This window comes from Nesoenas mayeri (assembly GCF_963082525.1).
Source record: "Nesoenas mayeri genome assembly, chromosome: 16".
NCBI lineage: Eukaryota > Metazoa > Chordata > Aves > Columbiformes > Columbidae > Nesoenas > Nesoenas mayeri.
In genome coordinates, this window is record NC_137562.1 from 7941117 (window position 1) to 7965210 (window position 24094).

Below are 24094 nucleotides of genomic sequence, written 5' to 3' on the forward strand. Positions count from 1 at the left end.
TGCCCTCCTATAAATCCAGTGCTAAAATATGATTTAAACAGCTGAAAATCCTATTGACTGAAATTAGCTTCAGCTGAAGGACATTTGATTTAAGAGATTCCTCTCTTCATTTTCAGATACATTATCCCATTTTAAATTATGGGTTTTATTACAAAAGCTTATTTTTACATTCATTGTAATTCTAATTGACTTTTTTTTTATCTTCAAGAGCTGCAAAGCACTGTATCGATGATGAAAAATGTAATTTGCGATGAGCAGCTTTCCAGTTACATCCTTCCAGTGTTTTGCCGCCTTTCTATCTATTTTATATCATGACCTTTGCACAATAGCCTGGAAAAAGGCAGATGCAGGATTTTTTGTGCTACTTGTCCATTTTAGAGTCAGCCGGTCAAAGTCTGATGGCTTTAAAAGGAAGAAGCAGCAAGGGGACATATCTGAGGTTGCTCAGGTGAAGGAAGTTTCTGGCTTTACCTTCACTCAAAGGTTTTTTTCTTCTTCCTGATACCTGATGTATTAGCTGCCCGAATAACACATGTAGAAGAGCAATGCAATAAAAAATCGTGAAGGGTGAAGACAATAGATTTCAAGGAAAACTACATGCAGAGTGAAAATGGGTCTAACAGCAGTAATAGCACTTCCCATTCTGCAGAGTGAATAAAAGGAAGGAGAGTGCACTGCATCTGCTATTGACACTTTGAAGGTCTTTTTTTTTTCCAAGGTAGCTGTAAAGGCGTTAATGGCACAGTTTTTTCCACAAGTGCATGAAAAAGTAGCATTTAAAAAAAAAAAGAGAAAAGTATAAAACCTGATAACCATTATAATATTGTCTTTGTGGACTAGGCAGGTATCTTGTTGTGAGAGACTTGAAAAGGAACAACGAGAAAAGGACTTCAATGGTCTGCTAAATAGCTGTGGTTTTATATTGCAGATAAGAGTTACATTTTCTTTCCTTTTCTTTTTTACCTCTTGAATAGATCTAGGATAAGCATTAAAGAAATGCTGAACTATCTGAAAACAATTCTGTGAGCTGGCAGACAGGGATGGCAGCCAGTTGGCACACAATGGCAGTAATTAGCTGTCCTGTCTTCTTCTGCTCACATCACTGATTCTTGTTGGGTATAAACACTTTGGTGCTGGGAGGAAAATTGGGATCCTCCTGACCACCTCCTCACACAGTGGGGCTGCAGACTGGGCCACCAGCCCGTATCCCCAGGGTCTGGCCTTTTCTCCATCTTTTGTGAAATGTCACCAAGGCTCTAGGAAGATGCAAAGGGAAAGAAAACCTTGCAGATATGAGACGGTGAGGAACAGCAGTTGCTTGTTCTCCTTATACAGCTAAAAAACACAAAGAGGGTTTGGGATCTTACAGCCTGCCAGGGTTCAGTTGTGTCAACTGCATTGTCTTGGTATGGTCAGGGTTTGACCAAAGTGAAATGAGCTTGGGCCACACATTCCCACCACCACTGTCCATCCATCTCTCCCTTCTGCAGATCGCCACTATCACAGCTTCACATGTGGCTTGGGTGGAGAATGGAGGGAAAGCAGACATGGGGAGGTGTAACTGCATCAGCTTCTCAGGCTTAATTTCATCTTTGATGGCATTATTTGCAGCTACTGAGTATGACAATGAAAACTGACTTATTAACAGGTTCTTGAAGAAGACAAGATGTTGCCTTATGTTAGTAGAGACTTAAGTACCCAGAGGAACTTCCATGTAGGAAGTCCCAGGGAGCACCCGGCCTCTGGGACACGGGTGGCCCTTTGAAGAAGGAGCTTGTGGAGCAGGGAGCCAGCATTCCCTTTGGGTAAAGTTCCTTAAATAGGAAAAAGTTCTCATGTTTCAAGAACTGTTCATCTCTCTCTATTACTGTCCTGAGAGAGGTTAACCAGGGCCTGGCATGTAAATGCTGCTGCTTGAGGAGGTTGGCTTGTATGTGACCAGATTTGATTTCCCTTGTTCTGCAAAGCCAGCCCTGCCCTCTGAAAGGGTTTCAGATGATCTTAGATCTGCTTTGCAAGTTGATGGCCAAATGCATATGCTAATGTCCTGGCTAATGTGATCGTGGAAGTCTGGAAAGCCTCCCTCGCTAAAAAAAGAGTAAGCAAGACCAAATTGGACTATGTGACCCAGCATTACCCACCCTCCCCAAACCAGTCTCAAAGGACATACTGCAGACAGCAAAACAATGGCCAGGGCTTGTGACATGAACGGGCATCACGGTGTCACGCTGGTCAGACATCCACTTGTGCAAAGGTGCTGGTCATCGGTATCTGTTCTCTTCTCAGCACCTCTGCAGCTCTCTTTCCTCTGCCTTTATTTTATGTCCCTGAATAAAATGAAGGTTGAAATCTAGTCCTGGAAATTCAGGATTTAGATCAAATATTTTCAGAAAGCGTCAGTTTTCACACTTTCTGTTTGCTTTTCCTTTGATTGTGTGCTTGACTTCTGATAAACATCAGCTCAGTCAGCATTCGTGATGGATCTTAAAGAAATGTTTGTAGTGGAGACCTGTCACAGTAGCTAGAGCTCTCACTGATCTCTCCCTTATAAATTAGAACATGCAATAGGATAGAGTTTTATTCCTCTTCCCAGCAGCCGATGAGGTTCTCTGTAGCAGAAGAGGGTGGGTGAGCTGCCACCACCATGTGAGATCCCGACTCACCCCGCTTCTTCTCCCTTACAGCCATGGTTCTGCTGTTCGTGGTGTGGATGAAACGCCGGGAGAAGGAGCGCCATACCAAGCAGCTCCTGATCGACCCCGAGGACGACGTCAGGGACAATATTCTGAAGTACGATGAAGAAGGAGGTGGAGAGGAAGACCAGGTGAGAAGACCCAGCAGGTCATGGCCGAGGAGCAGCTGTGCAGTCTATACTCTCAAAAAGGCAGAAACTACATTATTTTCACTAAAGTACTTGTGAAGGGTTGTGTTCGCCCTTGTTTATGCCCAGGCAGCTTTATTGGCTTTTCCAGCATGGTGTGGACATTGGTGGGAGCCAGCTTAGGTCCAGCATGTCCCTAGGACACTCTCCTGTGCAAACAGGACGGTGCAGGGAGGCTGGTGCTATGTGGCTTTTGCTGCCCCCTTGGCCACCTTCCTGGGGAGGGACTATAAACCAACCTTCTATAAACCAACTATAAACCTTCTGACATGCAGGTTCAAACAGTATTTCTGCTATTTTGGTCATTAAAATTGCATATTTTACCATTGTCCATCAGAGATCTTGGTAGAACCGGCTGGGAGCTATGAACCTCCCCCAGCCCTGTGGCTGCAGGCACCTGCCTTGCTTGAGCCTCGAGCTTCTGGGGGCTTTCTCTGCATTTATTTAATTGTTTCTAATGTGCCTTTCATTTCTCTTAATTTCTGTGTGTGGTTTTTGAGAAGTGTCTAAATACATTTGGGGATTTTCTGTTTCACAGTAAAGTGTATATGGCAAAGCTTTGCTGGTGACAGAGCCCTCAGCCACAGCCTGCCCGAATGCGTCAGCTTTTCCGCGGTGGCTTCTTCTTCCAGACACCGATGCTGATGTCACATGAAAACATCCCTGGCCTGCACTCCTGAGATGTGCTGTCCCTTTGCTATGGATGCATTTCCTCAGCTAAAATAGCAAAGATTTGTTTCTCATGTTTAAGTCGCCGGTTTTCTATTCCTACCTAACACAACTAAAGAGCCCGTGACACTCCCCACTATGATGTTCACGCAAATTATGTGACTCTGCACCGTGTAATGGCTTTTATCTTGCTTGCTGAAATGGACAGCATGGTTCCTGGGGCTGTTGTAGAGGCTGCTGTGTGTGTGGTTGGGTTCGGGGAGTCCTGCAGTCCATGATTGGGACTGGAGCTTGAGGAGAGACAACCACAGCAGCATCTCCTGACGGGGAGGTCCCGGTGGCACCCAAAGGCCTGAGCCTGGCAAGAGCCACCGCGGGGGAGCTGAGACAGGGACTTCACCCAAAACTTGTGAAATTCTTACTCAACAGAAAAGAAGTCCTTGCAATTAGCATTTCTTTTTTCTTCTCACTGACAAGTTATTTATAAATATTGCTCCTGTAGATTCAATCATCCCCGTCTGAGCACAAGAATAGTTCTAGCGGTAGAACAAAGTACTGTTGTAAGCATTCCAACTAGCTGAAGTGTCTGGTTTCAGGCAACTACACTGTAGGCTTAAATATTTTAGAAAGGATTCGTTAAAAATAACAGCAAAGGAAGAGCAGCAAAACACCATTACCTACATGAATACATTTTTAATGAAATATTACCTGGTTCTCATTCCTTGATAGAAACCTATTCTGTTGGGATTTTTTATAAGCAGAAAGAACATAATTACTTTGAAAGGCCTACATGCATAAATGCAATACCCATTTTAATGTTTTTATTTCTGTACAAATGTAATTGCAATAATATGTCTACCAACACTGTGTCTTCACATTATATTATGTATTTCATCAAAAACTTATGCACATACCTATGCACAGCCAAACTGAAGCAAATTTTTTTATCCCAAAGATTTAGACACTGTGTAAAATATTCAGAAAGTATTTAAATATTTGATTTAACTTCTGTTTTAAGATACTCTCTTAGGAGGTTAATTGTATGAGCTACTCAGAGGTCAGGTTCATCTGTAATTTAGGTAGACAGAGGTGCTGCATAGCCAGGGATAAGATTTGCCATTGAATTTCAGCTGAAATAGGATTAGACCTCTCAGCTTGTTTGTACATTGGGTGAGTAGATGATCAGCATGAAAAGCTCTTGGTTTCAGTCTGTGTCTTTCCATTTGTCCCAGGATTACGATTTAAGTCAGCTCCAGCAGCCGGAGACCATGGATCACGTGCTCAACAAGACACCTGGAGTCAGAAGGGTGGATGAGAGACCTATTGGTGCTGAACCGCAGTATCCTATAAGACCAGTAATCCCACACCCCGGGGATATTGGTGACTTTATTAATGAGGTATGTTCTGTAGAGTGTTGTGTGTCACATCTGCCTGAGCAGCCAGCTAATATCAGCTGTGCAACATTCCTCTGCCCATACGGACCAAGGGATGCTATTACTCCCACAAAAAGTCTGATGCAAGGCAGGGGAACGATTGGCGTGAGCAAAGGACACAGGACTCGGCCTAATAAAAGCACCAAGTCTGGAAAAAGCCAAAATGGAAACAAAAAGCCCAGGATTTCTGTGGATACCACAGACACCATGCTTTTCAGCATCCCAGGCAGTATAATCTGATCTCGCTCTCCCTTTTATTACTATGAACATTGCAGTTGCTGTCAGTAAACGATTGGACGGGGACAAAGGACCATTGTCCCAGTGCAGAGGTGGTGGCACAGCAGCTGCCTGGGTTGTCTAAAGCCAAAGGTGCGGTTTGTGGCTCCTGGACTTGTAATTACTTCGCCAGTCTGTGCCTTCCTAGTAAGCTCTATTTTGTCTAAAACCTCAAAGAGTTTGCAGAACACAGAGATTCAACTCAGATCAGAGAGGCTTGCTTTATTTTATGTTAGATTACAGCTGCTTTATCTGCTTGTACAAATAACTTTCCATTTAGTACTTCTTATCTCATTTTTAGTTTTGAGTGATTGAGTGGTTACAAACCAATCAATACATTATTTCCTCCAAGACAAAACACGCCATCCATTTCCTAAGAAGAATAAATGTTATAGCCGTTTAATTCTATTATTCCATCCATTTCCTGCTGTGCTTTGTCTCATTTCCATCATTAACATTTCTTCTTCTTTTGTCCCTGCCCATCCTTCACACACGTGTACACACATCCACACGTGAGGAGCTGCTGTTACACATGCTCCGGCTCCTGCCCTGTCTCCCCATGCTGAGACTGGGGTTTTTGAAGGTGTGAATGCAGAACATTTTGCTTTATTGCAGGTCTATTCCACTAGGCTTTTCCTGACACTGGGCTGCAGAAAGCAATTTTTTCTCTTCATATCCTGAGGCCATTTCCATGACCCGCCTACGCTGCTGCCCACAGCAGCAATGCTTCCCAGCCCTCTGCCCGGGATTTCACACCCCATGTCTCTCCTAATTGCAGAATTTTGCTAGGACTGATTTTTTTCTTTTTCCCTAAAGGAGTCAAAAATAAAATAATGGCTATAGTAGGAGAGGGTGCTGTTTGTTCTTTCATTGGCCAAGCTGGAAATCTTAGCAGGCAACCTCCAAAAGGACACACTGACCAGAACGGAGACCTTTCCAGATCCAGTGCTGAATCCTTGGAAATAGCTCCTGCTCCATCGGCTCTTTACAGAGATGCTGGGAGTTACTGGATATTAGGAAAAAATTATTCCTGGAAAGGTCTGTCGGGCATTGGAACAGGCTGCCCAGGGCAGTGGTGGAGTCACCATCCCTGGAGGGGTTTAAAAAGTGTTTAGATGAGGTTCTTAGGGACGTGGTTTGGTGCTAGAGTGAGGTTATGGTTGGACTCAGTGATTCTGAGGGTCTCCTCCAACTGAAACAGGTCTGTGCTTCTATGATTTCGGCAACTGGACACAGGGAAGCTCCAGGCCCCTCATTTTGTCCCCATCCTCATTTAGCTTTTCACCATCCTCGTCTCGCTTTGCTGCGGGAATCCCGAGCGTCCCAGGCGCTCACCCTTCCTTAGCACCATCACCATCACACCCCACAGTGGGTATTAACACGGTGTGTTTGCCCCCTAAAGGGCCTACGTGCGGCAGACAACGACCCCACGGCCCCCCCCTACGATTCCTTACTGGTGTTCGACTACGAGGGCAGCGGCTCCACCGCCGGCTCCGTCAGCTCCCTCAACTCCTCCAGCTCCGGGGACCAGGACTACGACTACCTGAACGACTGGGGACCCAGGTTCAAGAAACTGGCGGACATGTACGGGGGAGGCGAGGAAGATTAAACTGACCTCACGTTATTAAGGAAAAAAAAAAAAAAGAAGAAAAAATAAATAAAAAACAAAGCCCACAGACAACAACAACATTAACAAAAAGAGCCGATGCAGAAGCAAGAACTGTACAGATGTGGCAGCTTTTTTAATATATCCCCTGCTGACTGTATTGTTATTTTTAGTGGTGATATAGGAGGTTTTCTTTCTCCCTTTTTTTTCCTTTCTATTTTTTTTTAGAATACTGAGCTGTCTCGCATGAACACTTGTCTCTGCTGCAGGTTGTTTTTTTTTCGTTGTTTTGGTTTTTTAATGTCAGCTGGGATATTGCTCGTTTATCTGCTTTATGACTTAAGAGAGTGAAAGGCACTCTGTCTTAACTTGAATTTCTTAGAACAGAAGCACTGTTTTTAAAATATATATATATATATTTGAAAGTGCCTTTTGGTGCATGTATCAGATTCCCTTCAATCTCAGGAGTGATGAAAACAAACATACAACCATCCTGGGCAGCACTCCCTGTGACCCTAAGCCAGTTCTAGCTGGGAAGGAGTTAACAAAAAGGAACTGTGGAGATTGTTTCTTTTTTTGCCTTTTTTTTTTTGTTTGGTTGGTTGGTTTTTTTTAAGGGGGTGACTCATTCTGGGGTGGAAAATGTTGGGGGGGGTGGGTAATGTTTTGAGTCAAAATCTTAACAGCCATCTTTAAGCCTCAGCAGGTGGTGAACTAGTCGTCAAGTTGTATATAATTCAGTGTTATCAGATGCAAAATACCGACTGGGGGCTCTGCTGTCACCTGGTCGCACTCAATGTAGCTGCATAGAACTATAGCATCGATAAAGCCTTTGGTTATTGCCGCAGAAGTCTCCGACAGCCCTTGCCTAAACCCTGCAAAAGTAAATGGTGAAATGACCAAAGGCCCATTTGTTTGTTTTTACGCTCTCGGCGTGGTTGGGCTCCCAGGACCTCCGGAGGGATGGAGACACCAGCTGGGGTGGGGGGTGTCCCACGGCCCCCGGACACCCACCAGCACGAAAGCCGATGGTTTTCCTCGCGTAAGGACGGGGTTTGTGTAGCGGCTCCGCTCGAGGCCGGGGCCGTGCGAAGGGCAGGAATTGTTAATCAGCACTTTTGCCATCCGTAAGTATGAAGTTAGTCTAGTACAATATTAATGCCTCGGAGCATTAGTAGCCAAAGCTCAACAACATCGTGTAACTCAGCTAATGTGTGTCCTTTCTCTTCGATGGGTAGGTGCTGCTATCTGTAGTAAATGTTTATTTTCTTTTGGAGAAGTGCAACGAGGGCCTGTTAAGTATCTTGTGGTTAATATGCTCAAGCATTGCCAAGTAAGCAAGAGGTTTTGCAGCATCCAGGCGTAATTCAACATCAGTATTATAAATGGTAGCATACTACCTAGTTTATATGTAGGGTCAGTTTAACCAATAACAAATAGTTATTAGCTTTTTTTATTACATTTTTCCTTTACTGATTTGGACTAGTGGGTTTATGTCTAATGTTTGTAAAATGATTTAGACTGCATGGATGTGTAATATAAACCACATTTAATGGATTATGAGCCACTTAATTAATGTGCTATGAAATCTTGGATTACCTGTGTTTTATATTCTGCAGACGATTTTGCAGTGGGTTCGCTAAAAACTTGTAAAAGTGCTTAGATATATTTTCATTTGAATCCAAGAAATGTGCACAGTATTGGCGGGTGATTATCCAGGGGATAATCGCGCTTTTTTTTTTTGATATCTCGATTAATTCTCAAGTTGAATGCTGAGAGTTAAAGGGGGTGGGGGGAGAGAGCAGGAGAATGCAAGGACGAGAGCTTGCGGCGATGAGTGGACGCCATTTCAGAGGGTAAACTGGGCTGCAAGATCGTCTCTACAGATTTTTGAAAATGCTCCTGGTGCATTTTATATTCCATTGTATCATATTTTCTATAAAATGCAATTTCTGTAAATTAACGAGCATTTGAAATGTGTCTTGTATGAAGTGGAATGTGGTAAAAGTCTGCCCGAGGGGACCCCAACGTTACCGCTACGTTACTAACTACCAAGGATGCGATCTTTCTTTTTTGGCCTGGTCGGTCGGTCAGTCGATGGGTCGGTTTGTCCTTTCACTGCTCGGAGAGCAAACACACCGAGTTTTTTGAGGAAACCAGGAGGTGATGGCTGGGGCGGCGGGAGGGGAATGGCTCCCATGGCAGCAGTGTGGACGATGCTCCACGCGCCTCGGCCGGGATGAAGCTCAGTGCCTGGCAAACTGCCGGCACCCGGCGCCTTCCCAAATTCCCATTCTGTGGCTGGGGGCTCGGTGGTCTCATATGAGCGCTATGAGGGTCTTAATTTGCTTCTGCCACGTACCGTCCACCTCCTCCTGCCCGCCCTCAGCAAACCTGGTCCTCCAGCCGCCCGGCGCGGGCTGCTTTCTACCCACTGGCAGTCTCGATTCTTCCCTTTTTCTTTCGGAAAAGCCACGGGCTGGAGTATTTCACCATCTGGGCTTTGCACCTCCACAGAAGCTGCCCAGCCACAGCAGAAATAGAAAATAATAAAAATGCACTTAGTGTTTCTCGCTGGTGACCTCTCAGTGTTTTGTGTCCGTCACTGAAACCTCCTCACCGATACAGGAGAAGGATGCGGCTCGAGGGCCGGGGCGATGCTGATGCTTCTCCATCCCTGAGGTTGCTGCTGCTGCCGCCAGCTCCGTGCAGCTCCCGGGATGCCCGTGCGGATCCTGCGATGCCAGCCGGTGTCTCTGCTTTGGGCCCTGCAAACTCCCCAGCACCGCTTCCCTGCGAGCAGCAGCTGCATCCCTGCTCAGAGCGCATGGTGCACCATGTCTGCTGTGGCTTTGGCTGGGGTGATGGATTTTGGGTAGGGAAGGGGTGGGACAGCTGCTGCGGGGCCAGAGGCAGCGTCCATCGTCCCGCGGTCACCGGGGGACAGGCCCTGCGGTGACAGGAGCCGCTTCCTCGGAGATGCTGTCAGGCTTTGGCTTGTCAGGTTTTTAAGAACATTTATGCAACCTAAGTCAAACAAAACTGTTTTGAGTGATTAAAAATGAATCAACCTGTTTCCATTGGAGACTTCTTATTTTTTCAAATCAGCAGATCTTGTTTCTGCTGCATTTGCAGTCCAGCCGTTCCAACCCCACGAGCCTATAAATCAAGCCAACTAGTTTATTGTCTTTTGACCCAGTTCTGCTCAGTCTCCCTCTGCAGGACCTGCTCCTTTTTTTTTTTCCTTCTCTTCTTCATCCTCCTCCTCCCTGCATCTTCCACCACTGAGCTTTACAATCCCACAAGTAGCAGCAGCATCAGGCCCCTTTCCTTTTGGTGGGACCTGCAGAAGGTAAGCAAGGAGCACATCAAACAATGAAAATAGTTAACTTCTTGCAAACCTTGTTGATTTTACATCTAGTTTGTAACACAGCTAAGAAAACGTACATTAATCCAAGGCGGACACTCCCTCAGCTCTCTGCGCTAAGGGATGGGGACACAGCGGACACCTCCTGTCCCCTCCCTGCCACCTGGGCATGAAGGTTGCGTGCCCCTGAGCCAGGTCACCCGTCACTGCTGTGCCCACAGCCACCCCCAGCAAAGCCTCCATGCAGCCCCTGGGCAGTCTGTTTATTATGTAGCCTGTAAACAGGGAGAAGCATCAGTCACAAAAATACTTTGCAAGGAAACAAGGAGATTCAGCAGGTAATAACGGCAGTAAATAGGCAAGTCACCTCTAGGTGCCCTATGTGCTAGTCCTAGTTTCACTTCTCGTTTTGTGTTTTCCTTTTTTTTTCCTTTTCTGTTGGACCAGGCAATGCTGTTGGTGGGTGTAGGATGGTGGTGAGGAGTTCACTCCCCTGTGGCTGAGCCTCCTTGGGCCTTTTTCAAGAGGATTTTAGGGATAGTCGGGTCTGAATCCAGCCTCCAGGCATCAGTGGGACTTTGGAGACGTCTGTGTCACCTGCAGCGGCTTCGTGTACGGGAAACCTTCGGGAATTGGAGGGTGGTAATGGTCACTGCAGGGTCTGTACAACACAATACGCCAAGATTGCAACTTCGTTTAGTCTCAGAAAAACACATTAAAGGTAAAATACGGGACTTTTAGTTGTGATGTCTTTTGGAGCTCTTCATTGTAAGTGTGAAAAAAAAAATGTTGTGTGGGGGAAGTGCTGTATAACGATGAAAGTGTTTGTTTAAAACAGCAACTAGACAACATAGGTGTCTCCCATGCAAAGTTAACTCAGTTTCATGGGGAAAATAAAAGTTCTCTCCAGTACACACCAACCCCATATGCAATTGCTCACACAATGTGTACATAATGTAGTTAGTGCTTGAAGCTACAAATCAAATAGGGGAAAAAAAATAAAACAACAACACATAGATGTATAATTGGAGCACTTTATATTTCTTTTTATTTGTTTCAATTATGATTTTGCATGTTTCCTTTCACGATGGAGAAGCTGTGTAGCAGCCCGCATGACTGTGGTTGTTCTCAAGGAAGACTTCTGCTGTATTCACGCTGAAGCGCAAAAGCAGATTGCGTCCGTTAACCCAGTTCAAAATCCTTTTTTTGTAACTGTCAACAGCACAAATATTTTGTATTGTTGTTTGTACCATTTTTGTACCAAAAACAAAAGAGGGAAAAAAAAAAAGGGAAGGAAGTAAATGTTTTCAGTGTGTTTTTAGTGCCACTGCAATCTTGGTTTCCAAACTGAGTAACAGCTTTGCTGATTTATTGTGTATCAAAGCTGAACTGGCGCGCTGGCGCCTGGCTCCAGTGTAATAAAAATAAAGTCCCCCTTTTGAATAGTCTCACTTGCTTTTTTTCCTTTTTCCTTTTTTCTTAATTATTTCATTTTCCTCACATGCACCCGCAGCTCATTCACTGCAGACTCACCCTTGCGGTGTCCCGGTAAGCGGTGACCTGGCTGCAGGTGTGGGTCCATCTCCGTGGGCATCAGTGGGGTTTTCAGAGACCCTGGGTGCTTCCGTGCTTGTCTAGTGATGGGAAATTTGCACTCATTAAAGCAAGAAGCTCAGCTGATCCCTGGCCTACACCATTGTCTGAGCAGCGAGGAGATGGTGATGGTGATGGTGATGGTGATGGTGATGGTGATGATGGTGATGGTGATGGTGATGGTGATGGTGATGGTGGTGGTGGTGGTGGTGGTGCAGGTCCCTCCACAGACCGATGCAGATGAGTTTGTACTGCACTAAACTGTTGTTGCAAACCAGTGGGGTGGCAGTTTCATTCCTGCAACACAAGATATTTGTGCTTTAGCACAATTCAAGCACATTCAGGGGTCTTTACTTACTGCATGGGTGCAGCCTGAGCTTGCTGCTTGCAGTTGTATTTCTCCACCTTCTCTGCACGTGCAGAAGCAGTGATGCTGCTGTATGTGTAGCAAAGAGTGCGTAAACTCCTCCAGGTTGGCTTTACGGAGCACAGCAGCTCTCCTGTGCGTGCATCTCCTTCGGGCCACCAGCTTCTTGCTTATTTTAGGTTGCCCTTCCCTCACTGTGTCCCCAAGAGCCCAGGGAGGGGGCAAGAACACCCTCCCATACGGCTGCGCAGCAATCGCCTGGCACACAATTAACAATTAGCGCTGGCAGCAAAGGCTCCCGTCATCCCAGGGACTTGTATGGATAGTTGTGTCTCCGTCACCCTCATCCCAGCATCCACCCACATACGCCACGAGCTGGCGAGAGGCCTCAGCAGGTCCCACACGCACCCGGGGTTGGGAAGAACGTGGGTGCCAGCAAACCACAGAGCGATTCCAGCGGAAAGCAGCGCTGTCTCATTTTTAATAAACATTAAGATGAATGCAAATCCTGAGCATGGCAATTTACTTCCCCCCGGAGTCAACTAAGAATATTTTATTGCTAGTTTTGCTAATTCTCAAGCTGTTCTGTTTCTTAGAATTATCTTTAACTACTGAATAATGCAAGACCGTTGCATCACAAATATTGGTTTCTGCTATCTGTGGAAGTCTGGGCTCTCATCGTCCTGTTATTAGGCTCTTATCTGCCTGCAGAAAGGTTTGTTCCTCAAACCATTTAGCTGTGTGCTTAACTTTGACCATATGAATAGTTTTACTAAGCTGATGGAAACAGCCATCCACCCCTGAATCCATCGCCTTTTGTACCAAAATTAAAAATAATACCAATTATTATTACAATTATTATTAAGGGCTTTTGGGTGGTTGTGTCAAAATGGTTTGGGTTTGGTGGTTTGTTTTTTTTCTGCCCAAGTCAAAGGCAGATGCCGGAATTTGCAGTAGAATTTGGTTCAGATCAAACCAAAGCACACAGAGATTTATTTTTTTTCCAATAAATGAAATAACTGAATTTTCTTTGTTTTCCAGAATAAAACCTGTTTGTTGCCAAGACTTTTTTTTTTCCTCCAAAATCTCTTAAATAGAGAGCAGTTTTAAAAACCAAAACACAACAGCAATAAAAAAAAAGACCAACCAAAATTCTCTATGCAATATTACACTACTGTCAAAGCAGCCCCCAGATGGGGGCAGAGGAAGCATTGGGAAGATTAAATGCTTTTATTAACCACTGGCCAAGCTGTCTCCTTCTCTCAAAAATTATATATATATATACACACACACACACACACACACATATATATATATATAAACAAACAAACAAAACCTTTTTAAAAATTCCTTCCACTTGCACCTGCACAGTCCCTTGATGGGTACATCCCCTCAGTGTCCATGTGTACTGGTGCTAACAGGAGCCCTGAGATTGAGCTGTGGCTTCATTACTAGATTATTATTATTATTACTATTACTATTACTATGCAAATTAATTGTGCAGAAGACCCCATGATGAGCTCTGTTGCACAGCAATCCATCTCCCTCTTACAAGCAGGGATGGAAGTGCTGCAAAAGACCAAGATGCGTATGGGCTAGACTGGGGACACTGGGACATATGGACATCTGTGGGAACCATGTGCCCCCTGAGCAGCTTCTGTTTACCTTGAAAATCCCCCCCGGTGCTTCTCCTTCCAGCCACAGTGACGGCAGCACCACACCATGAGAGCTCATCAGGCAGAGCAGCTGCATCCTTCTTCATCCCCGGTGACAAGTGAAGGTACCCAAAAGGAACGGGTATGGGCGCTTCCCTCTGCTCAGCTGGTGGCAGCGATGCTCGGGTTAGTATTTGTGTCCTCCTTTCCCACACAGAGCAGATTCTGCATGGAGGGACAGAGTTAATGAGATACTAAAGATTTGTGCATCGCTGCAAAGCTGAGAGGATGCTGGATGCTGAGGGAAGGGGGTTCCAGCCTGAACCCCGGAGCCTGGAAGTGGAGGGTTCCCCACCTGGTAAGGGGTCTGGACCAGTTCCTGAGCCGCAGGCACCCTGGGACCTTGGCAGCAGCATCATTTCACAGCAGCAAACGCTTCCTCCTGATAGAGCTGTAGGATCTTTTCCCCCCTTGCCGCTCACGATGATTAATGTACAGCTTCTCCACGCTCATCTCGGCTCCACAGCACAATCCATCTCCCCTGCTCATTGCCTCGCCCTCCCCCTCCCCGCCTTCTTGTTTTTAATGAGAAAATATTCTTTTATTTTGATTTTTTTTTAATTTTATTTTGCTGAACGCTTTTCTGCGAGCGGGGAGACAGCGGCGGGGTGGCTGTGACTGATGGCAGAGTCTGCCTGCGATGGGCACACGAGCACCGGGACAATCTAGGACCCCTTCAGCCTCCTGAGATGGCCAGCACTGAAATATAGAAATTTAATGCAACCTCCTGGCTGCTACTGGTTTTTTTCTGAAAGGCCTCGGCTTGCTGGCAGGTTTGCCGCCCCTTTCCCGCTGTCGCCCACCATCCACCCTGCCCGTGATGGTGATGAGAGGGGCGGGAAGAGGGACATCTCAGTTGACACCTTTCATCCGCCTCCTTGGGAAGGTGGTTTTTAAGCCGGTCTAACCCAAACGACCCCAAACCTTTTCTGAAATGCCTGGAGGCTTTGGTGAGCTGTGCTCAGTTGACAGGGTTGGAAAGGGAAATAATGGTGCCACAGTTTTGCGTTAATTAGCGATCTGATGGCTTTAGGAAGGGTTTCTACCTGCAGCAAAAGGGAAGATGTCCCTACAGGGTTAATTGGGGATTCACATCCTGAGGCTGGGGTCTTATTGTGTGTGTGAACCCCCAAATCACAGACCCTCCCTGCCCTGGAGACAAGGGTCAAACTGGGGAGAGCTTTACACACATGATTCATAGTGGGGGAAAAAATATAAATAAATAAAAGTAGTAAAACCTAATGAAAGATTTTAGCGCAGGCTCAGGCACTGGGTGCTGCACCGCAGGCTCCAGCACTGCCCGATGGACACCTGACAGCAGGTGTCGGATCCATCCCCAAGAGCTATTTTTCTCTAAACGCAACAATTCAAACAATGAATTTGAGTCAAAGACATTGCTGCTATTAGGGGCAATTTTAGTCTGTGGAGGAGGCTCATGGTACCTTTCCTTGGTGAACAAGATCTGCTCCTGTGGACTTGCCTGGTGCCAGGTGCCATTTGCAGCTTTAAAAATCTACCTTTAGATTTGGTAACAAAAATAGTGGAAGAATGATCACCTAACGCTCAGCAGTTGTAACAATGTTCAGACAGAGAGGTGAGATGGGGAGGATGGAGATGTCTAGCCGGCATTACATCAAAGTATTTCAAACCCATCTTGCTTTGGAGAATTAGCACAGCCCCACTGGTTTATGCTTATCCTGGCTCCATTTTAGCATCCAAAGACTTGCAAATGTTTGCAAATATAAATCAATGTGTTAACGCAGACCCCAAAATAGCAGTTTTCCTCTGAGAGATTAAAGTGTCTCTCTGTCTAGGCTGGAAGCTGCCAGAAGGATTGTCAAAAATCCCTGGGAGGCTGCAGAAGGTCTAAGGCAGAATCGGATCTCTGTCAATATTTCCATTCTTAATAAACCAGATTTACAATATCCCAGGCCACATGGAAGCTTTATCACTGAGTACATAATGGCCGTGTCATTAACCTGTGCTATCTATAGCTAAACTCATTACTTTATGAAGTACTTGAGTTACCTTGGAGTACAAAAGGTGACATAACTAATCCTGGTCTGCGAAAACCATATTGATTGGAACATAACCACCAGGTAATGCAAGAGCATTTATAGTCCTCTGCAAAAATGCACTTTGAGAGCTCGTTGCTCCATGCACGATGCTCAGCCCTTTGCATCAGGGACTTGTCACCAGCCCTTGTGACACAAAGGGAAGATAGAATGTCTTGCGATATCCCTCACAGCTCTCCCCAGGCTGATGTATGGGGTGGGGTGAAACCTAATGCCAGACACCCACTGACAATGCCTTGCCCCAGTGAGATGCAAGTGTTTTGGCTTTGGTCAAATGCAAACACTTTGCTGATTTTTTTAAAGGTGTCAGATACATTTTATATTTTGCAGACATGCTGCTTTACAGTCCCAGCTTTCCATTCTTGCAAATGCCTGTGATGAAGTTGCTAAGGCAGTCACACATCACCAGTTACTACAGCTGGAGTATCAGCAAGTGATATAGGTATATATAATTATGTGAAGTCTCACTGGCCTGTGCCTTCCAGCTGTTCCCCAGCTGAGGTCCCTGGCACCCAGCACATGGGCTGCTGTGCATTTATCATCATGAATCTCCTTTTACATTGCACCTCGAGAAGAAGCAAGTACCTTGCTTTAATATAGCGCTATTGATCCTGAGAGCTTAAAACAATAACCATCGTGTAATCAGAATTCACTTTTTTTTTTTCCCCAGGAACTGCAACTGAGTTGCTCTTACCATTTTTAGGGAGAGAAAGAAATTCAACACCTTGTGAAAAAAGCACACGGGGCCCCAGAGAGGATGTGAGAATCCAGCCCTGCAAACAGCCCCAAATCCCAGACCTCAAGCAAAAAGCAGAATGTGTCAAGAAGGCAATACATCACATTACTACAGTACTGTATAAAATATTTAACTTTGGAGTACATTACCAAAGTGGTTTCTTTTGATATTACATTTGTGCCCTTGTAAAAGACATGCAGCTGAGAGCAAACATCCGTCCCAGAACAGCCCAGCATCACTGCGGCGCAGCAGCCACGTCGGCTTGGGGGACCTGGGACAAGGCTGACACGAAATCTGCATTATCTCCCGCTCCCGAGGAGGGACCGTCCCAGCTCTGCCCTTGCGAGATGCCACCACGACCATGTGCCACCGAGCCCTGGCTGAGACATGCTCCTAAGTGCATCACAATGGGAAAACACGCTTGTACGGGAGATTTCTGCTATTTAAGTGCCTCTAATCAAAAGCATTTTGTCATCTTCCCTGCCTTAATACAAGGAAATGCGCAAATAGAAAGCAAGGCTCTACTGCAGGTACTCAGCCCTCTCCAGGCAGGCAGCGCCTCGCTTCCAAACCTTATAATAAATAGAAGAGGAACAACCTTTACTTTGCTCAGAATGGTTCGCTAAATATTTCAATGAGCATCTTGGTTTTTCATTTGTCCTGCTTCGGTTCACTGCTTGTCTCTCCCATTTGTCCTCATATTTCTGCAGCTGCGAAAGGACCCTGATGGCACCGAGACAATTGCACGTGCAACAGGAGGGGGGTGACCTGCTCCACTCGCCGTTTTGCAAAGAAAGGACCATTTCAATATGACAACCTCTTCATTAAAAAAAATAAAATAAAATAAAATAACATTATCACTTTTCAGCCAGACTTAGCAAAGGACCTGAAAAGTGAGACTTGAGATAAATTGGAAATTATGTCCAGTTGTTGGGGAAACCACTGACCGTGACACCCCTCTGCAGATGGAAGATCAGTCCCCATCATCTGGGCCCCCTCCTTCTCCTACAGACGTCAACCCAGGCAGAAGAGGGGTTTTTTTAAGATAAACTCTCCATTTCATCACCCAGGAACAAGGCAGATGAGCAGCCGAGGCTCAGCCTGCCTTCTGCAGGAGTTTATCAGGGCAAGGTCCTCAGGCTCGCTTTTCTCAAAGCATCCTAATAAGCACGGCTGAACAATTCCGAGGCTGAGCGTGGGGCAGAGGGCAGCACTGGGGCATCTCCAGAAAGGAGGTGTCTTTTTAGTAGGGTTTCTTAAGAAAAAGCAGCCTTGCTCTGCCTACATCCCCTTCCTCTGCTTCCACTCTGCTCCGCACAGACCACTGAACTCATTGACAAGGAGCAGCTAAATTGGACAGAACCAGAAAGATAATTAAGCCCCTGCACCTTTGTGAAAAACAAGGGGCCAAAGGAGAGCTTTGTCAGCTCAGACGCTTCATTCAAGGAGCTGATAAAACAGAGTTTATATAAGCAAAAAAGAATCTCCATGGCAAAGAAACCTTAAACCTGCCCTGAACGGGAATAAAACCTCCAAAAGGACTTGCAGACAGCTACAAGGAACTCAACATCTCTTTTCATTTGCACATGTGAAGCGACTTTGCTACGAGGTTACCGTTCAGCATCCCATGGGCACTCAGAGCCCCAAGTCTCTGCTGGTGCAATAAGCCCCTTTTTCCCTGTGAGTGAGTTGCGGTGGCACGAAGCATCCAGAGGAGCATTGTTTTGGGCCCCGGGGTGAGGGGCTCAGGGGACAGGACCAGGGCCGGACCCTGCTCCTGCTCTCCCAGCTGTTCCCCGAGCTGCGAGGTCACAGCCTGGGGTCTGTCAAATACTCCATGCTTCCAAAAATCACCTCGTGAGCTCCATCCTAGTTATTTATAGGAGCTTATTCTTGCGAGTCTCAGTGGGGACTGGAGCCCTGCTATGCTAAATCCTCTACAAACACATATTAACAGACCCCAGACAGGGCTTCCTCTCAAGTTGTGATTTAAAGTCCATGCAGAGATGGCAAATCGGAAGCAATCCTTCCCCGGGAATGTGCTGGAGACCTCAAAATATTCATTGCTGCCTGTGTCTCTTTTTTTGTCGTGTGTTTATATAGCGCTTCTCAGAGCAAGTTCTGGGCTAGGCAGAGTGATGCCAAGCCAGTCAAGGAACATACTCAGTGGCTGATAATGTAATCTCTCTGCCCAAGAAATGCAGTTTCCCAGTGAAGACAAAGCGGCCGGCGCAGGCTGGGTAATCCTGCACAGGCTGCCCGCGCCCGGCATGGCCTAATGCTGCTGCTTGCAGACAGAAGGTCTTTGGGACTGATTGCATTATAATTTAATCCATCCTTCAGCGATTTTAGCTCTCAAGATTGTTGTTATTTTACACCTCAGCAGAAGTTCATGAGGAACAAAATGAGGTTGCAATCCTCTAGGGGAAGCTGGCAAGAGTCACAAATCCATCTTTGTGGAAACAGATTTAAGCTTAGGTCCAAATAATTAGTTCTTTACCCAGGCCTTAAGCTAAGGGGATGTTGAGTTCATCTGCAGAGGCTACAGAATAACTTCCTGGAGAGCTGCGTTAAGCTCACATCTCTTTTGCACACTCATTTATAAAGCCAAGGTTCGGAGCGGGGCTGGACTCGGCTCACGGTGTGGGCGGGATGAACCAGTGCCCCTGCCGGCATTGCCAGGAGAGGCTTTCACGTGGGACCAGAGAGACCCTCTGCCTCTATACTGAACCCATTTGGATAAAAAAATACTTGTTTTCCCCCTACCTTCTGCCTCGTGCTGCCATGGCACAGGAGGACATCTGGTGCTGTCAGCTCATTGGGAAAAGAAGTCCATCGAGGCAGGAGGAGGGAGGCTCCACACAGGAGGTCTGACTGCCTTTCCGCAGCAGATCTCTGCCTTGGGAAACTCAGTAATGAGTTAACAATGTCTTTGGCACCTCTAATCAGAGATACAGCTAAGGAGAGTCTTGTCTGTGCAAACAGCGTGTAAGCTTTGGGAGACAGAAAGTGAACTCATGCCCGTCATCCCATAGGTTGTTCCCTGCTCTCCTCTGGCATCTGGATAACCTCTCTGTGGAGGAGTCCACAATGCAGAGCTGCTGCAGACAGGCTTCTACTGGGCTTCAGCTTATTGCCACAGCATCCCCACTCCAGACACAGCCAAAGCAAAGGCAGGGCTGGAGGATCCTCCATGCATCAGCCTTAGTAACGAGTATGTGCTCAGAAAACATCACTTTTCATCATTGCTCTCCTCCATCACAGCAGTGACCAAAGGTCTTCAGGGCAGGAGAGCACAGTGAAATGGTGCTGGGGCAGGAAAAGATGAAGAAAACCATATCCTGAAGGCACGTGAAAGGGAGGGTATCAGCCCAAAGAACAGAAAGTTAGCTACATAAATTTCTCAAGCTCACAATCCAAGATAAAGCTCAAACCTCCCCCAGGCAAAGAGTAAAAGGATAAAACCAGTCCCATTACACTGAGCCACTTGAAGCCTTTTGAAACGTAAGGGTGGTTCCTGTTGCACAGGTGGGAATCCCCCTTTGCTCCGACTGGCCCCTATTGCAGGAACACATGCTGCAGGATTTCATTGTGGGGATTTTACCCTCAGCTGGTTTCCCCTCTGCCCAGGAGTCAAGTGGAAGAGCTGGACCTGGGTGAAACTCCTGCTGTACCACACACCCCCTTGGCGAGCCCCTCGTGTTGGCCCAGCTCTGAGACCAGCACTTCAGTCACTGTGGAGGACACATGAGCTGGATTTGTCTCTCCCCACCCCAAATCCCAGGGAAGATCCCAACCTCATATAGCGAGGGAGCTGCTGACCCCCCAGGCATCACCAGGGCAGTGGGTGTTCACACCTTTATGGACACAGGATGGGTGGTTCGGGACACCCAGCAGCCCCCGATGCCTCTTTTGCAGAGCACTCTGCAGCCGCCCAGCCCAGCTCTTCCCTTCTGTCAACACAGCAGAAAACTCATGAGACCCCAGAATTCTCTCCTTCCTTCCCATCTTCCCTCAACCCCAACCACAACGTGTCCCACCTGCACCCACCTCCCTGTTCCCCCCTCCAGAGCTCCTCTCAGATGCTTTCCGAAAGGGTGGAAGGTATATCCTTCAAGCCACACACAAGCTTTAATTCTCCCCTTGCTGCAAGGGGACGTAAAACCACCATGCTCACCACAGGAGCTGTCCTGCCAGCCAGGGAGTCAACCGTGAGCAAACTCTGCCCACACACCATCCCTCCTGCTCCCCATCCAATGGCCCAAACCCGTCGGGAAGCATTAGGAAACCCCAAACTTCCATTCTTCCAGCCAGGAGGGAAGGGGAGCAGTGGCCACATGTTTTGGGGACACCACAGAGATGTATTTCTCAGGCTACAGCTGCCAAAGCTGCGCTCAGAGGAGCGATGGACTGTCAGCACATCCCTTTGCCCGCAGCCGGCTGCGCTTTCCCTTATTTATTCCCTGCTTTGAGTTGCAGCGTGTGGCTGTGGCAGCATTTGGAAGTTTGCGTAAATGTTTTATTGCTTCATTTTTAACCTCTGCACAAATGCCTACATCATTAGCTTGTTTTCCCTCCCTCCCCTTCCCATATCACCCTCCCTCTGTGCTTTTCTCCTCCTGGCCATCCCTGGGCTCCTGTCAGCAGAGTGGGATGCGGAGCTGGGGGGAGATTTATTAGCGCTGAAGAAGAGAGTCGGTCCAGTGTTTTTCAGTGCCACATGCAAAGATGTGCATGCACAAGGTCTGGTTCTTCACCACTCAATTCATGTCTTGACCCCTCAATTGCTAATGAAGCCACCTCGGTCCCTCTCCCACAGTCCATCTCAACAGTGAGGACCTGACATCACCTTCCTGCATTTCACATCTAAGCCCATCAGAGCAAAGCATCCCATCACACCTATTGCAACCGGGAGGTTAGGAAAGCACAGGTGCTGCAAAATTTATCGCGCCCTGGCATTCCCGTCTGATCTCTGTGTTTGTCCACAGGCAAGAAAGAAGCAGCACAGATTTTCTTTTTTCCTTTTGAAGGTGCTCTTCTGCAGTCTGGGTACATGTGCTTGCTATCTCACCCTCATCGTGACCGGGCCTGGCCCCACTTTTCTGCAATGAAAACATCCCATGTCCTTGTGAGCAGGTCTCACCCCGCAGCTGGACATACAGCACGTAAGGACACGACAACTTACCCAAACCTCGGCACAGCAAGGGCCCTTCCCTCCCACACCAGCCGTGACTTGCCATTTCAACAAGCTCTTGGCACCTTGGATGTCAGAGGTTGGTTTGCTGTCGCTGATGTCAAAACTCACCCCCCACCCCATCCAGAAACCAGCATGTTCAGGGTTTCAGATAATCTCAAACCATATATTCAAGGTGAGGGCTTGAGATATGCAGAACAAATGTCTTCCAAAATAAGAATTCTGCCTCTGCAAATATTAGTGATGCAGGCGTCGTATCAGGGATTATCCACCGTCATGGCGTGTAGAGGGAAGATGGATTTCAAGATGATAATAGGAATGACACACGTTGCTTTTTCTCCCTTTCTGCTGACACACAATTTAGCAGTCACTGCAGAATTTTCTTCCCATTTAAAATTTCTGTTTAATAGCCAAGAAGCTCATGGTAATTCAGATGATCTTTTCTGCGGCGTGGTAAGGAAGGGTGCCTATCTTCTAAAAGTTGGGGGTTTTTTTGAGTCTCAGTGGCTGTGTCTAATTGAAAAAACCCTCCTGTGGCTTTCTAAAGAGTATGGAGTACATGTCCTTTACCACGCTACCAAATGCCACTTGACCCAAGGTTGGGCAGAGTCAACAGTGTTTAAAAATGAGACTCTCCAAGAAGCATGTCCTCTGAAGAGGTGTCTACAAAGCTTTCTCAACCCCTTTACAGGGGATTTAAGTGGACATCTGCCTGTCACCCCGAATCCAAGGCAAAAAACCTGTGGCAGGCAGGGTAGGCACCAATGGGGACACTGTGGGGACAGCGCAGCCACAGCGTTGGGACACGGGGACATGGGGCTGCAGCACCAAGAGGTGCCCCCAGCTAAGGGGAGACATAGACTCACAGAACAGTTTGGTTTGGAAGGGACCTTCAAACTTCATCTAGTCCAACCCCCTGCCATGGGCAGGGACATCTTCAACTACATCTTGTTGCTCCCCCAGCCTCTGTTGCAAGCTGGACTACCAGATGGTTGGGCAACGCGGTGTATATTTTAGATACTCTTCTTGGGTTTATTCCAGTTTTCATGTTTCCCCTTGGCTGACCATGCCCCATCCCCAAGCCATGCAGACCAGAGATGTGGGCTACCCCGGCCACACAGCAGCTGGCCCTACCGAGAGGAGACGAGAGCAGCACCACAGCCTCCCCGATAACCCACCTTTCCCCCAAGCAACAGTGAAGACGCTGTCTTGGCAGCTTGTGCCAGCTGGGGAAACACTGCTTGCTTTATTTATATATTTTCCCAATGAAGTGTAGCTTGCGGTAAGGCTAACCCACCGAGTTAACTTCCTCCTCAGCTAAACAAACAGAAAAATCATTACAAAATTATCTCCTGTGCATTAGAGTTGCATATATTCACTTATGCTATAGAGCAGAAACACGGGGCATTGCTTAATTAAAGCTGTGGGTGTAGAGGCTCCAGGAGCACAGATTTAGCATGCAAATCTCTGGGTGTAAGCATGCAGCCAGGATACATACGGAGCATATTAATGTTTTGTGCGTCAAGCTCTGCTGTTTAAAAAGTGGTGACTAGACCTAGTCTGAAGGAAGGAGCCCTGGTGCTGATTAATCCTGGGTTTTCTACTCTTGCTGAACTTTATTTATTTACCAAAAAGCATCCTGTGGACAGAGCCAGAGAAGCGAATGGCGTCTTCACACCAGCCTCTGTGAATGCCATCCCCGATCAGAAAGTCCCTTCTCCATTGCTCTCCCTGCCCTGAAATAACTATTTAAACCCAGCGTTTTCAAATTCTTTTTTTGTACAACATAATTCAGGTTATTGCCAAGAACTGCAAATTGTTTACCAGCCTCGTGCAAACAAAGGCTCCTGATCAGCCGCAGAAGCACAGCCCTGGGGCTTTCCAGCAAGCCTGAATTCTTTAATTACTTAACAAAAGCTTAGTTTTACCTTTTTTATTTTTTTTTTCTTTTCTTCAGCTGTTACCTTGGAAAACCACAATCCTGGATGCCTTCCATATCGCACGCTGCTAAAAAACCTCGGTTAGCGATGATTTTGCCAAAGTAGTTCCCAAGCTGAGGTTGAAGCGGGACCGAAGCCGTGCGATGGTGAGGGGAGCTGTGTGACACCGGCAAACTGACATCAGCACAACACGTCTGCTGGTGAAAGCTTCTCCTGAGCACACACCTGTGCTCATGCACACA

At 46.8% G+C, this 24094-nt stretch overlaps 1 protein-coding gene across 1 annotated transcript in view; it reads left to right on the forward strand.

Annotated features, from left to right (window-relative positions):
• CDH4 (cadherin 4) overlaps positions 1-7567 on the forward strand; it is a gene marked incomplete at its 5' end in the record, with an annotated part of 425947 nt that extends 418380 nt beyond the window's left edge. Inside the window, 3 exons of the mRNA XM_080354410.1 lie at positions 2685-2824; positions 4783-4947; positions 6662-7567. Of these exons, the coding sequence (XP_080210536.1) occupies positions 2685-2824; positions 4783-4947; positions 6662-6868 (512 nt within the window). The 3' untranslated portion in view covers positions 6869-7567. The remainder of the gene's footprint in view (positions 1-2684; positions 2825-4782; positions 4948-6661) is intronic.
• Between the last annotated feature and the right edge of the window lie 16527 nt (positions 7568-24094).